Genomic DNA, 17809 nt, shown 5'->3' with positions numbered 1-17809 from the left:
AGTCTTATAACCTTGAAATAAATAATGGACCTCAGTATGTCTAATTTACAGATGAGATGGAAATCATAGCTGGATTAAATACCATTCTTAGAATTTGGCCATGGTGTGAGAGTATGTATAAATTAGAAACCATAGAATGTGAAAGCATGCAAAAAAGGAAAATGGTTTGACATATTTGCATGATTCACAAGAAGAGTGAGGGTTTCCATGAAATGAAAGAAAAATATCTAGTAGATATCTTGCTTTAGTAGAGTTTGAAATGTTGTTAGTGTAACCTTGTTTTTTTGTCCTAGTTAAGTTTATGTTTAATATCCACTGGCAACCTTGGTTAAGGCTAACAAAGCAGTCAAATGTGTGATAACAAGAGACTTGGCAGACATATGATAAAGTACTTACAAAGGAACTAAACCAAAGTTAATATTACTGCAAACAATACTGGATGTACATTGTGAGCAAGTAGGTAGCCCGTCCTTGTGACAAAAATGCAATGTCACTAACTGACACTATGGGGCCGATTCATCATCGGCCTGTCCGACATGATCCGCTCAGCGGATCATGTCTGACAGACATCGATGAATGCCGACAGCATACGCTGTCGGCATTTATCATTGCACAAGCAGTTCTTGTGAACTGCTTGTGCAATGCCGCCTCCTGCAGATTTGCAGCAAATCAGCCGCTAGCGGGGGGTGTCAATAAGCCCGATCGTATAGGATCGGGCAGATTGATGTCCACAGCCTCAGAGGCAGTGGACCAATTATGGAGCAGCGGTCTTAAAACCGCTGCTTCATAACTGCTGTTTCAGGCGAGCCTAAAAGCTTGCGCGGAAACTGGGGCATCAAGCTCCATTCGGAGCTTAATAATTTGGCCTCTATATATACATTCTGCCTGTAGCTCTTTTTTTCTATTCTTACATAAAAAAGACAAACGCTGCTCTATCCGTACATGAACATTCTACTCTTTCTGTGCTGAACATGTTAACACAGCATGGCACCTCCACCCAACTATAAAATGCTTTCCACTACTAAAATACTGACCCCACACACATCACTCACAGAGGCAGATTTATCAAGGGCCGAATGGCCCCTGATGCCCCTGTTTCCGCGCGTGCCTTCATGCTCGCTGGAAACAGCAGTTATGAAGCAGCGGTCTTAAGACCGCTGCTCCTTAACTGGTCCACCTGCTCTGAGGCTGCGGACATCAATCCGCAGTTCACAAGAACTGTTTGTGCAAAGATAAATGCTGACAGCGTATGCTGTCGTCATTTATCAATGTCTGTTGGACATGATCTGCTGAACGGATCATGTCGGACAGACCGATGATAAATCAGCTCCTAAACCTTTATTCAACCAAGTAAGCCTATTTGCTATTTCTATACTTCCCTAAACACATCACTACTCTCCATCACATCTTGTAGAACTTACTCTGCTATTCCTCTACAGATCCACACAAATTTCTAAAATTAAATGTGATCCTGTCATGCGGGCCGCTCTGCTATTCCTCTTTAATTCAACTTACATTCCTGGCTATCACTGCACTACATCTTAGAGACCCTGGAGACCTCTTGCTGTTCCTCTACTGACCCACACAAACCACTCTGACACTACATTCTGTCCTGTCATGCAAACGTCATTGCTATCCCTCTACTAATCCACACATATCACTCTATTACTATACTTTCATTCAGCTATGTAAGTCTCTGCTATTCCTGTAGTGACCCACACACATCACCCTATCACTATACCTTTGTTTAGCCACATAGGCCTCTCTGCTATTCCTGTACTGACCCACACACATCACTCTATTACTATACCTTTATTCAGCCATATAGGCCTCTCCACTATTCCTATCCTGACCCACACACATATCTCCATTACTATACCTTTATTCAGCTATGTAGGTCTCTCTGCTATTCCTATACTGACCCACACACATCTATCTATTACTACACTCCATCCTGTCATGCAAAACTCTCTCAATGCTATTCCTATACTGACCTACATACATTCCTTTCTAACACTACACTCTATCCTGTTATGGAAGTCTCTCTGCTATCGCTCTAGTGACCCACACGCATAACACTATATCACTACACTCCTGCCTTTTAAGCCTCTCTCTGCGATTCCTCAGGAATCAACAAACCCAGTTGTTAGGGATCCACTGGTGCCTTAAAATTAGTCCCTGGCTCCTTGGTTTAGAGGCTGCAAAACACTCACTGGTGCTCCCAAATCTCCTCCCTCCTACCAGTAGCACCTAAAATTTAGCCTAGTGAGGCTGGATCCCTTCTAGGCCTTGTGGTTTTGAAACATAGTATATATCTATGTATACCAAGTTATACATACACATAGCTAAATCACCACAGTTCAACCATTTTAATATCACATCCTCTTTCAGCATCCCTTCTCTGCAGTTGTCAGACGCTGGGCAGTATCAATGTTCGCTTGCTATAGAGGGAGAGAAGATTTTGTCTCGTGTGGCATATTTGGAATTGGAAGGTATGTGTGTCCAACAAGAAAGCAACTTTATGTACTAAAAATTATATGACGTGTACATGGTGACACACACTCACACTGATACTAATTTATACAATCCAGCCCACTGATTGACCTTGTTTACACGATGCTTGCAGGTCTGCCATTTTTCAGTGAAGAACCACAAGATCATCACACTTACCCGGATACAGCCTTTAACCTAAGCTGCAATGCCCAGGGGCCCCCAGACCCAGTGAATGTTATATGGCTGCAGGATGGCGTACCCCTGAATACTCTTTATGACCATTTGGCATTAACCCCTTCAGTCCTGGAAATAAAAGGTATGTTGCTAAAAAAATGTTAGGATAAGGTAATATGGGTGTGGTGAGTGAGGTTTGCCAGGGGGTTAGTACGGGAATAGCAGTGAGGGTTACATTGACAGCTAATTTTGGTCAGTATGGTGGTCATTTTACAGAACGAGAGAGGGATGAAACATAAAGTGACAGTTTCAAAGATCAAAAAAGCAAGAAGATGTAGTAACCAAGATGTGTGTGTTAAATAAAAAAAAAGGACATTTAAACTCAACATTTTAATAATGCAAAAAAATGTATTATTGAAAGTATAACATTATTGCAATATACATAATTTTGCTGTAAAATACATTTGGAAAAATGTGCTTTAAGTTATTCCACTTTTTCCCAGTAAGGCTTGGGTTAATACTGTTATCTGATTTTCTGTTTACCTCTCCCCCTCCCTCACCTTGTCTACATGCCTTTGCTCTTTCAAGGGCTCCATTTATCATCCATGGAAGGACAGGGGCATACTTATTTTCCCCTGTTTGCCCCCAGCTTCTCTTCTGGTGGGCAGCGGATTAACCATCCTCATGTGCGCTTGCGTGCAACCCCGCCCCCTGCCCACGCGGGCAGGAGCTGCCATTCTCCCCGGTTGGATGAGAGAAAAAGGCAGGGAAGCAGTAGCCTGATGACCGCTGCTTGATAAATCCTGACTACAGGTGCTCAAGCAAACCAAAAAAGGTAGAGAAGGGATTGATAAATCGAGCCCAAGGTGGATTATCAGTTTTGCATCAACAATCATGATAGGAAAAGCATTATTTGCAAAAGCAGTAGGAATATTATGTAGTTTATATATATATATATATATATATATATATATATATATATATTAGATGGAGATTAGAAAAGAATATACACCTTTTTAAATACTTGTTAATAATAAGCTGAATAAGTGCTTGGCTACCTCAATCTCTTTACCTAATTGCACATGTGCAAACAACAAAACATGCTATGTATGTATTTTAGTTTGTAATTGGATAGCAAGGGCTATTTTGTTCTGGGGGACAGAAAATTCAGAGAATAAAATAACTTTAACAATATGCTCATTTGACAAAATAAAACTGGTGGTACATTATCACGCAGCCTACAATTTGTGTTTAAATGTCCCTTTAAGAGTTTAATGATTACATTGCACTGTTCTGATGCTGACAGTGATGGCTTTGTTGCACCAGATGTCAGTTTATCATTTTTTTGTTCTTTCCTTGCTTTTCCTTTCTTTATTTCTCTTTTGTTAGTTTTTTTCTCTTCTTTTTTTTCCCTTGTTTGCTTTCTCCTCTTTAATTATTTTATTCTTTTTTTTTCCTTATTGCTATCTTTCCTTCTCTTTCTTCTTTTCCTTATTTTTCTATTTCTCTCCCTCTTTCTTTAACTTATTTTCTTTCTCCTTCTTTCCTTTTCTCTCCCTCACCATCTGTCCTCCCCCTCTCTCTGCATACCTCCACACCCGCTTCTCTCTCTATCTCAGGCATCTCATCTCTCCCTACTTTTGTAACAAATAACATATTTTAAAGACAGTTGCCTCATTACAATTCCTGCCTCAAAGTGTTTGTGAACTTAGACAACTGACCTTCCCCACTTTGCAGACAATACGCTGATGCTAATGAGGCCACATATTGTTCTAATGAAGGAAACTCATTAGTAACACAAACACGGTCTTGTTGACAAATGAAGCTGGAATCTTTCCAGATGTCTTGACACAGAAATTCCAACAGTGCTCAGATAGAACAGGAGAGAGACACTGCCTCAAAATACTCTACTTCACATGAACAGAACTTTCCCAAACTCACAGGTCTCTTCTTCACATGTACAGAACTGTCCCAAACTCACAGGTCTCATCTTCACATGTACAGAGCTTTCCCAAACCTCACAGGTCTCTTCTTCACACGTACAGAGTGTTCCCAAACCTCACAGATCTCTTCTTCACACATACAGAGTGTTCCCAAACCTCACAGGTCTCTTCTTCACACGTACAGAGTGTTCCCAAACCTCACAGATTTCTTCTTTACATGTACAGAGCTTTCCTAACCTCACAGGTCTCTTCTTTACATGTACAGAGCTTTCCAGACCTCAATGGTCTCTTCTTCACATGTACAGAGCTTTCCTAACCTCACAGGTCTCTTCTTCACATGTACAGATCTTTCCTAACCTCACAGGTCTCTTCTTCACATGTGCAGAGCTTTCCTAAACCTCACAGATCTCTTCTTCACACGTACAGAGTGTTCCCAAACCTCACAGGTCTCTTCTTCACACGTACAGAGCTTTCCCAAACCTCACAGATCTCTTCTTCACACGTACAGAGTGTTCCCAAACCTCACAGATTTCTTCTTCACATGTACAGAGCTTTCCCTAACCTCACAGGTCTCTTCTTTACATGTGCAGAGCTTTTCTAAACCTCACAGGTCTCTTCTTTACATGTGCAGAGCTTTCCCTAACCTCACAGGTCTCTTCTTCACATGTGCAGAGCTTTCCTAACCTCACAGGTCTCTTCTTCACATGTGCAGAGCTTTCCTAAACCTCACAGATCTCATCTTTATCTCATATGCACAGTACTTTAAATCCCTCATTAATCATTTTTATTTTGTACTTGTTCTGTCTCTGGAATGTTTGTATCCTATTCTTAGAGTTTAATTATTTCCTTACTAGAATTTTATTGGAATTTTAAGGAAATTCATAATTTCCACTGACATATGCCAGGGAATGGGAGGGGGGGTAGTTAGGGGGAGAGGCCAGGCTTGCAACTTTCCTAGAGATACAACTAAGGCGTCGATTTATCAAAGGCTTTTCGTCAGCCTTTGAGCCCCTACAGCTGCAGGTTCTCACAAGAGATCCTGCTCGCCGTATTTAACAAGCAGCGGTCATCAGGCAGCTGCTTTCCTAACCTTTCGCCTTTCGGCAAAATTCAATGCACCCCTGTACGCCTCAGCTTGTTAAATCTAGCCCTAAGGGCTGATTACAAGTGGGTGACATGTTTATAGGTCTAGTCCCTGATAGGAACAAAGAGTACTAATGACAGTGACATGTTTATGGAGTCAGTCCCTGCTAGGGTCAAAGTGTACTAATGACAGTGACATGTTTATGGGTTCAGTCCCTGCTAGAACCAAAATGCACTAATGACAGTGACATATCTTTGGGCTCAGTCTCTGCTAGAAACAAAGTGCACTAATGACAGTAACATGTTTATAAGCTCAGTCTCTACTAGAACTAAAGTGTATTAATGACAGTGACTTGTTTTTAGGCTCAGTCCCTGCTAGAACCAAAGTGTATTAATAACAGTGACATGTTTATGGTCTCATTTTCTGATATGAACTAAGTGTACTACTGACAGTGACATGTTTTTGTGCTCAGTCTCTGCTAGGAACAAAGTGTATTAATGACAGTGACATGTTTATAGGCTCAGTCCCTGCTAGAACCAAAGTGTATTAATAACAGTGACATGTTTATGGTCTCAGTCTCTGCTAGGAACAAAGTGCACTAATGACAGTGGCATGTTCATTGGCTCAGTCTCTGCTAGGAACAAAGTGCACTAATGACAGTGGCATGTTTATGGCTAGGACCAAAATGTTCTAAGGATACTGACAGGTTTTTGAGTTCAGTCCCTGATAAAAATGTACTATTGAAGGTGACTGTTTATGGTCTCAGTCCCTACTAAGGAGCAACATGTCTGTAGCTTTTATTTGGGTGGGAATGTGCTCATTTTGCTATTTTCTCCAGATGTGTAACATTATATAGGAGGAGCCAGAAACACTGGGAATTGTCCCTGCTGATGTCATTGCAATGACCACAAGGCAGCTGTGTTTTTGTCTCGGTCTCTCCTGGAAAGAGGGTGGGTGCTGAGCCGATCCATATGTAGTGTCTAAGAAGGGAACATCTGGAACTGAGAGACGAGGGCAGCAGGGAGAGATACTATGCTGTGGTGACACAGGAGCTGAGTGATGTCTGTCCATTTTATTTTAGTTACTTTTTTAAAGCATCTGATATTCTATTTCAGTATGTTTTGCCCTTTTCCTCCCTATGTCTCATTCACTCTCTCTGTATCAATACCTTGCTTTCTCTTTCTCAATGTTGATGTTTTTTTTTTTGTTTTTTTTTACTACTGAGTGAGCAGTGATTGTACCTTTTGGTTGCCAGTAAGGCACAAATCAATGATTTTATCCATTTGAATTCCAGTAAAAAATAAATAAAAAATCAGCAACTGATTGCCCTTTGCTATGAGTGAAAACAAATATGAGCACTTTTTACACTTTGGCTACCAGTAAAAATCAGTGGCTATACTCTTTTGACTGCCTGCATCACTCAAAAGTGATGTAGTCTCCTTGCCTGTCAGTAACACACACGTAGCAATAATTGTATCCTCTTTGATGGCAATAATATACACAGAGTAATGATTGTACACCTTTGGCTGCCAATAAAACACACAGACCAGTGATGACTGTACCCCTTTAGCTGCAAGTAAAGCACACAGACCAGACATTTTATCTCATTTATTGCTAGTGAAAATATGATATTACCTTACTGGTTTACAATAATGATATAACTCAATAATATAATTCTAGTTTTGCCAGATAAACTTGCACAACATTGATTTCATACTATTTAAATCAACCCCTTCTGAGCTAATAACACACATGAAACAATGATTTAACCTCATTAATGCCAGTGACACACATACACACACAATGCAGTGATTTTATTTAGCAGGGATAGTGGTATAAACCTGTTCTTCTTTAATCTCCTTTACAAATTACAACAGATTTCTAAGATGGCTGCCAGCTTTTTTATTATCAGACTTGTGGCAATGATCTTGGCAAAACCAGCGCCATGTTTATTAATTAATTTAGTTTATTGGTGTTTAGAAATGAAGATATTTGTTGGGTATAAACATTGTAAACAACTTAAGAGGCTTTCAGACCACTAATAAAGCCAATGTTCTCTCAGTAATTCTCTTACTGTCTGTCTCCCTTTTTTCTCTCTCTTTAAAGGGACATTATACATAGATTTTTCTTTGCATAAATGTTTTGTAGATGATCTATTTATATAGCCCATACAAGTTTTTTTTTTTTAAATGTATAGTTATGCTTATTTTTAAATAACATTAATCTGATTTTCAGACTCCTAACCAAGCCCCAAAGTTTTAGGAGAATACCGGGGTATACCTAGTCCAGCTTGCTCCTGTTTATGTAAAGAGTCTTTTCATTTGCAGAGGAAGGGGGAGGGGGAGTGTCTGCTTTTTCCCACTTGCAGTGGGTGTTCCACCTACCTTTTTAACAGAGCTAAACTGGAAGCTTCTAAGTAAGTTTTTAAACAGTTTTACACTGGATGTTTAGATCAGTATCTGTGCATATTATTCTCTATAGTAGTGTCTATTACATGCTGTTATATGAAAATTGGTGTACACTGTCCCTTTAACGATCACTCATTCCATATCTTACTCATCCTCTCCCTCTCTTTTTCATGCTCTCTCTCTAAAGATATTTATACATTTCTCTCCCTCCCACTCTTCCTTACATCCTTTCTCAGTTATTTTTTAACTTTTTTCATTGGATTAAAAACCAGAGAGTTCATCCGCTCTCTCCTGCTGAGCTGAGGAAGAACAACAAGCTAAACAGAGACAGAGAGACATACACACACACACATGTATGAGCACTACTAATAAATAGCAGATGACATGAATACAAATAATGTAAATAAAAACTGACATTCAGTAAATAATTTCTAATATACACATAAAAATACTCACAAACCATAAAATAATGAGCAGTGTGTAAAGGTCCGTTATTGAGTCCTTAAAGGGTTAACAATCCAGGTGGAAATGCAGCTCCTAATCTGTCAGGTGCTGGAACACCTCTGGGCAAAACAAAAGAGAAAGACAGAGCGCAAACCACTCTAAGGGGCCGAATTATCAAGTTCAGCAAACTCACATGATATACCCTCAAACAGTTATGAGGTATTATATAGGCATAAATAAGAAGTCTCTGCGATCACCAGTTATTATCCTGCAGGCTGAAGGGAAATCACTCTGTGGACAAGTTCTTTGTGATCTACACCAATCAACCAAGCACGTTCTCAGAACAGCTTTCAGCAAAGGTACTGCGGACACTGTGGGGTACCCTCTAAGCCGGCTGGAGGGGTAACTGCTTCCAAACTGATCTTACGGTATTAGTGGGCGTGGCCTAATGTGTTTCGTGAGGTCCTCCTCACTTCATCAAAGGCTGCTGATCCGTTATCCAGCTATCCGTTTTATGCATAGCAAGCTCCAGTCAGCATTATAGTAGCGACAATTAGATGAACACAAAGTAAGCAGCAAATTCATGTAATTCATTTTATCAAAAATATATAAAAGTGTAAATTTAATTCAATTCATAATATCAATCTATACAACTTATAGTAACAATATATAAAATTATCTGAAGTTCATAGTAGTATTATAATCCATTGAAAAGAATATGGTTAGAAATTATTATTTTAGGGGACAAAAAGCAGCTGTATGTACAACACATACAGCTGCAGTTTCCTCTTACCCCTCACACACACTACTGCACAATTAATATATAAACAGCACATACAGCAGCAGTACCAGCCTCCCTCTCACACACACTACTACACAATTACACATTTATACAGCACATACAGCAGCAGTACCAGCCTCCCTCTCACACACACTACTGCACAATTACACATTTATACAGCACATACAGCAGCAGTACCAGCCTCCCTCTCACACACACACTACTACACAATTACACATTTATACAGCACATACAGCAGCAGTACCAGCCTCCCTCTCACACACACTACTGCACAATTAATATATATATACAGCACATACAGCAGCAGTACCAGCCTCCCTCTCACACACACTACTACACAATTAATATATATACAGCACATACAGCAGCAGTACCAGCCTCCATCTCCCACACACTACTACACAATTACACATTTATACAGCACATACAGCAGCAGTACCAGCCTCCCTCTCACACACACACTACTACACAATTACACATTTATACAGCACATACAGCAGCAGTACCAGCCTCCCTCTCACACACACTACTGCACAATTAATATATATATACAGCACATACAGCAGCAGTACCAGCCTCCCTCTCACACACACTACTACACAATTAATATATATACAGCACATACAGCTGCAGTTTCCTCTTACCCCTCACACACACTACTGCACAATTAATATATATATACAGCACATACAGCAGCAGTACCAGCCTCCCTCTCACACACACTACTGCACAATTAATATATATATACAGCACATACAGCAGCAGTACCAGCCTCCCTCTCACACACACTACTGCACAATTAATATATATATATACAGCACATACAGCAGCAGTACCAGCCTCCCTCTCACACACACTACTACACAATTAATATATATACAGCACATACAGCAGCAGTACCAGCCTCCCTCTCACACACACTACTACACAATTAATATATATACAGCACATACAGCTGCAGTTTCCTCTTACCCCTCACACACACTACTGCACAATTAATATATATATACAGCACATACAGCAGCAGTACCAGCCTCCCTCTCACACACACTACTGCACAATTAATATATATATACAGCACATACAGCAGCAGTACCAGCCTCCCTCTCACACACACTACTGCACAATTAATATATATATACAGCACATACAGCAGCAGTACCAGCCTCCCTCTCACACACACTACTGCACAATTAATATATATATACAGCACATACAGCAGCAGTACCAGCCTCCCTCTCACACACACTACTACACAATTAATATATATACAGCACATACAGCAGCAGTACCAGCCTCCCTCTCACACACACTACTGCACAATTAATATATATATATACAGCACATACAGCAGCAGTACCAGCCTCCCTCTCACACACACTACTGCACAATTAATATATATATACAGCACATACAGCAGCAGTACCAGCCTCCCTCTCACACACACTACTACACAATTAATATATAAACAGCACATACAGCAGCAGTACCAGCCTCCCTCTCACACACACTACTACACAATTAATATATATATACAGCACATACAGCAGCAGTACCAGCCTCCCTCTCACACACACTACTGCACAATTAATATATATACAGCACATACAGCAGCAGTACCAGCCTCCCTCTCACACACACTACTGCACAATTAATATATATACAGCACATACAGCAGCAGTACCAGCCTCCCTCTCACACACACTACTACACAATTACACATATATATATATATATATATATATATATATACAGCACATACAGCAGCAGTACCAGCCTCCCTCTCACACACACTACTACACAATTACACATTTATACAGCACATACAGCAGCAGTACCAGCCTCCCTCTCACACACACTACTACACAATTACACATTTATACAGCACATACAGCAGCAGTACCAGCCTCCCTCTCACACACACACTACTACACAATTACACATTTATACAGCACATACAGCAGCAGTACCAGCCTCCCTCTCACACACACTACTGCACAATTAATATATATATACAGCACATACAGCAGCAGTACCAGCCTCCCTCTCACACACACTACTACACAATTAATATATATACAGCACATACAGCTGCAGTTTCCTCTTACCCCTCACACACACTACTGCACAATTAATATATATATACAGCACATACAGCAGCAGTACCAGCCTCCCTCTCACACACACTACTGCACAATTAATATATATATACAGCACATACAGCAGCAGTACCAGCCTCCCTCTCACACACACTACTGCACAATTAATATATATATATATACAGCACATACAGCAGCAGTACCAGCCTCCCTCTCACACACACTACTACACAATTAATATATATACAGCACATACAGCAGCAGTACCAGCCTCCCTCTCACACACACTACTACACAATTAATATATATACAGCACATACAGCTGCAGTTTCCTCTTACCCCTCACACACACTACTGCACAATTAATATATATATACAGCACATACAGCAGCAGTACCAGCCTCCCTCTCACACACACTACTGCACAATTAATATATATATACAGCACATACAGCAGCAGTACCAGCCTCCCTCTCACACACACTACTGCACAATTAATATATAAACAGCACATACAGCAGCAGTACCAGCCTCCCTCTCACACACACTACTGCACAATTAATATATATATACAGCACATACAGCAGCAGTACCAGCCTCCCTCTCACACACACTACTACACAATTAATATATATATACAGCACATACAGCAGCAGTACCAGCCTCCCTCTCACACACACTACTGCACAATTAATATATATATATACAGCACATACAGCAGCAGTACCAGCCTCCCTCTCACACACACTACTACACAATTAATATATAAACAGCACATACAGCAGCAGTACCAGCCTCCCTCTCACACACACTACTACACAATTAATATATATACAGCACATACAGCAGCAGTACCAGCCTCCCTCTCACACACACTACTGCACAATTAATATATATACAGCACATACAGCAGCAGTACCAGCCTCCCTCTCACACACACACTACTGCACAATTAATATATATACAGCACATACAGCGGCAGTACCAGCCTCCCTCTCACACACACTACTGCACAATTAATATATATACAGCACATACAGCAGCAGTACCAGCCTCCCTCTCACACACACTACTACACAATTACACACATATATATATATATATATATATACAGCACATACAGCAGCAGTACCAGCCTCCCTCTCACACACACTACTACACAATTACACATTTATACAGCACATACAGCAGCAGTACCAGCCTCCCTCTCACACACACTACTACACAATTACACATTTATACAGCACATACAGCAGCAGTACCAGCCTCCCTCTCACACACACTACTACACAATTACACATTTATACAGCACATACAGCAGCAGTACCAGTCTCCCTCTCACACACACTACTACACAATTACACATATATATATACAGCACATACAGCAGCAGTACCAGCCTCCCTCTCACACACACTACTGCACAATTAATATATATACAGCACATACAGCAGCAGTACCAGCCTCCCTCTCACACACACTACTACACAATTACACATTTATACAGCACATACAGCAGCAGTACCAGCCTCCCTCTCACACACACTACTACACAATTACACATTTATACAGCACATACAGCAGCAGTACCAGTCTCCCTCTCACACACACTACTACACAATTACACATATATATAGCACATACAGCAGCAGTACCAGCCTCCCTCTCACACACACTACTGCACAATTACACATATATATATATAGCACATACAGCAGCAGTACCAGCCTCCATCTCCCACACACTACTACACTATGACACTATACACAGTGCAGGTATAGAATAGATAGCAGAAGTGTCTTCTTACCCCTCACACAACTGCTACAAATTTACACATATAAACAGCACAGACAGTAGAAGTACCAGCCTCCCCCTCACACACACTACTACACCATGACACATATACACAGTACAGGTACAGCACAGACAGCAGCAGTGCCAGCCTCCCCTTTCACTCACTAATACAACATAACACTACACACAGCGCAGACATCAGTAGTGCCGGCCTCCCCCTCACACACACTACTACACCATTACACAACAGTACAGACAGTAGCAGTGCCAGCCTCCCCTCACACACACTAATACACCATAACACTACACACAACACATGTACAGCACAGACATCAGTAGTGCCTGCCTCCCCATCACACACACTACTACACCATTACACAACAGTACAGACAGTAGCAGTGCCAGCCTCCCCTCACACACACTACTACACCATTACACAACAGTACAGACAGCAGTAGAGCCACCCCCCCCCACACACACTACTACACAATTACACAACAGTACAGACAGCAGCAGTGCCAGCCTCCCCTAACACACACTACTACACCATGACACTACACACAGCACAGGTACACCACAGACAGCAGTAGTGCCAGCCTCCCCTAACACACACTACTACACCATGACACAACAGTACAGACAGCAGTAGTGCCGGCATCCCCCTCACACACACTACTACACCATGACACTACACACAGCACAGGTACAGCACAGACAGCAGTAGTGCCGGTCTCCCCCTCACACACACACTACTACACCATTACACAACAGTACAGACAGCAGCAGTGCCAGCCTCCCCTAACACACTAATACACCATAACACTACACACAGCACAGGTACACCACAGACAGCAGCAGTGCCGGCCTCCCCGCTCACACACACTACTACACCATGACACAACAGTACAGACAGCAGTAGTGCCGGCATCCCCCTCACACACACTACTCACCATGACACTACACACAGCACAGGTACAGCACAGACAGCAGTAGTGCCGGCCTCCCCCTCACACACACACTACTACACCATTACACAACAGTACAGACAGCAGCAGTGCCAGCCTCCCCTAATACACTAATACACCATAACACTACACACAGCACAGGTACACCACAGACAGCAGTAGTGCCGGCCTCCCCCTCACACACACTACTACACCATGACACTATACACAGCACAGGTACAGCACATGCAGCAGCAATGTCGGCCTTCTCAGAAATTAATTAACTGATAGGAAACAAGTTCCCATTTGTGAGAGTCAGGTGTTTTGTTTTTTCAGGATAACCTGCTGCCCTCAGGGGACGTATTATATACATTACTTAAGTCTCTTTGTATTAGTGAGTAGGATAGGGTGGTGTGGGGGTGTTATTTCATTTTAACTCTATTTTATAACATGAGAGATTTTCTGTCTCTTTGTAATGAATTGAAAACTATTTCCTCTGGGCAAATGTGTCATAAAAACGTACAGTGCCAATTAATACACTTAACAATACATGGCAGAGGTTATGCAGGCCTCCCCCATACATATAACAGATTCATTCACATCTTGCTAACATAGAGAACTCTAAAGTGAAATAAACATACATAATTCAAATGTTATGCTTGGGTGCTAGTTAAAGGGGCATATTCTCCCCTTGAATGTGTTAATGGTGGCCCATTTTACCTGTTAGAGTGCATTTAATTGTTTTCAAACAGCTACTTTACACTTATTTTGTTATTTGAAATAGCTGTGTTTGCCTATAGAAACAGCCGCCAATCCTGAAAATATGAATAACAAACTTATTCTCTGTAGAAATGCTATGTAAACAGATACAATATAACAAATTAATCACTCAGGGGCAGGCAAGATAGAGATTTTATTTAGCAGAGATAGTGGTATTAACCTGTTGTATCTTGATCTTCTATAAAAATTACAACAGATTTTAAAGATGGCTGCCACCAGATAACACTGCACACATTTTTGTTAGACGTATGGCAACCATCTTGGCAAAATCACTGCCATGTTTATTTCTAAATTACTTTGCTGGTCTTTAGAAATGCAGTTCTTTGTTGGGTCTAAAAATGTTAAACATCTTATTGCACACAAGAGCCTATTGAAGACTAAGAGGACGATTTATTAATGAGTGGACGGACATGATCCGCTGTGGCAGATCATGTCTGCCACACAAAGATAAATGCTGACAGGCATTTATAATTTCATTTATCATTGCACAAGCATTTCTAGTGAAATGCTTGTGCAATGCCGCCCCCTGCAGACCATTGGCCGCTAGCAGGGAGTGTCAATCAACCCAATCGTATTTGATCGGGCTGATTGCTGTTCGCTGCCTCAGAGGTGGCAAACGAGTTAAGGAACAGCGATCTTAAGGCCGCTACTTCTTAACTCCTGTTTCCGGTGAACCTCTAGGCTCGTGCGGAAACAGCTGCATACAGCTCCATACGGAGCTTGATGAATCGGCCCCTTAGGGCCAGATTACAAGTGGTGCGCTATTTAGTGTTTTCACTAACGCGCAAACACCGCCAGAAGTAAACTTTACTTTCAACTTGTAATCCGCGCGCTAACACACTTTAATTCAATTTAATTGGTAGATGAAGGCGATGATTACATTACAATACGGCTCACGCAAAAAAACCCGTAATTTATAAACTGTATGAAATGTAAAAAATTGTAATGTTAATTTCCATTAAAAATATAACATAATTAAAAAAATATATATTTTACAGAAGAGTTAAAGTTATTGAAATAGCACAGGAAATGGTATTCTATGTACACAGTAAAATATACTGTACACTCCTCAATAATACTGGGCAATCTGTAGGAGACTGGGCACAATAGTAGGTACTGAAGTATGGTCACACAATGCCCCCCTAAAAGCTGTATCTTAGCCCCCACTCTTGATCCGATCATGTAGATTTTTCACAAGTGAGCAGTTATTTTACCCCTTGGCTGCCAGTAACAAATAAATAAATTGTACCTCTTTGGTTGCCCAAAACAAACATAAACAGTGATTTAACACTCTTAACTGCCTCTTAATTCTTTCTGCCTGAAATTTGTAATGCATTTAAGCATAGGAGGTATTTTACATTAAGCTATCACTCAGGGTTTTAAAATGGTAGCACGGTTATTTTTTAATAAAGTAACTGCACAAAGCAGTTATAAGGGGCTAAAGTTGGCAGCTGTGGGCCTTTACTTTGCGTCTATGGGAACTGTGTGTTCCCTGTAAATATATACAGTATGTATATGCTTATATATATGTATATTTATGTGTTAATATGTTTATATAAACACATAAATATATATGTATATATTCATATAGAAAAACATTATATCATCCCGCAGCTCCAGAAAAAAAAAGAGAAATACTGTGAAGAGTCTTTTTTTCTTAAAAGCAAGAATAAATTTTATTTTCAAAAATGTTTAAAAAGAAGCATGTAAAAACATGTAAAAACATGTAAACCATGTAGGCTAGTCGCAGGCCTGCAACAAGGTGTTCAGAACCCAACGCTATTCATATACATATTTATTTAAAATTGCTGCCCATTGCTGTGCGATTTACCCCCTTCGCTGTGCTAGGTTCTGTGCCGTGTCTGATGGCATCAGAACAAGGCTCCCATTGGAGCCTATGTAAGTGCGCTCTCGTTAGCGCAATGCTTCCGTACAATGCGAACACGAGGTGGCATTTGCATTGCGCCTCACTTGTTATACCAGCACACGCTAATCATTTGAGCGCAAATATTGTTTTCACATAAGCGATAATTTGCGCTTAACTTGTAATCTAGACCTAAACAAATGCTAGATAGAATGATGCATTCAAAGAAAAAAATTGTCTAAGAATAACATGTAGATGTATTTTTTACTGTGTGACTGTGTGGGATATAACAGTGTTCTGCACTTCAATTTCTAACAGGAACTGAAAAGCGCACAATTTCAGAATGGAATTGCAGGAAAAGGGGACAAAATAAATAATGAGATTATATTGCAGACTATATATATATATATATATTTTTATATATATATATATATATATACGATTTATCATTTTATATTACCACCTCAAAGTGTTTAATGTCCCTTTAAGGGATAGGGGTACCAATGTGGCATTTTGTCTGGGGATTACACACTCACGCTAATGAATCTCTTTGTTTCAGGTCTCAACAAAACGTCACTTTTCTCCTGTGAAGCTCATAATGCTAAAGGAGTCACTACATCTAGAACAGCTACTGTAAAAGGTAGGAACCTTAATGTGGTGCATTGTGGGAATCAAGTACTGTATTGTAGAGCTTGGACAAGATCAGAGCCCCCCTTGTACAGCGCAGGGAAGATCAAATCTTTTGTGGTACGGTGAGGGGACATCAGACCCTGTATTGTACAATGTGAGGAGAGATTAGGCCCTGTAATGTACAATGTGTTGGTAGATCAGACCCTGTATTGTACAGTGTGAGAAGATCAGACCCTGTATTGTACAGTGTGAGGGAGATCAGACTCTGTATTGTACAGTGTGAGGTGAGATCAGACCCTGTATTGTACAGTGTGCGGTGAGATTAGGCCCTGTAATGTACAATGTGAGGA

General features: G+C 40.7%; 1 protein-coding gene across 2 annotated transcripts in view; it reads left to right on the top strand.

Moving 5' to 3' along the window:
* AXL (AXL receptor tyrosine kinase) overlaps positions 1–17809 on the top strand; it is a 114343-nt gene that overhangs the window by 33978 nt on the left and 62556 nt on the right. For both annotated transcript variants that reach the window (XM_053721645.1, XM_053721644.1), the window contains exons 3-5: positions 2392–2492; positions 2627–2809; positions 17389–17469. In XM_053721645.1, the coding sequence (XP_053577620.1) occupies positions 2392–2492; positions 2627–2809; positions 17389–17469 (365 nt within the window). The remainder of the gene's footprint in view (positions 1–2391; positions 2493–2626; positions 2810–17388; positions 17470–17809) is intronic.

Source organism: Bombina bombina, chromosome 7 (assembly GCF_027579735.1).
Source record: "Bombina bombina isolate aBomBom1 chromosome 7, aBomBom1.pri, whole genome shotgun sequence".
In the NCBI taxonomy this organism is placed as follows: Eukaryota; Metazoa; Chordata; class Amphibia; order Anura; family Bombinatoridae; genus Bombina; species Bombina bombina.
Note: the sequence above shows the minus strand (reverse complement) of the source record. Positions and strands in the feature narration are given on the sequence as shown.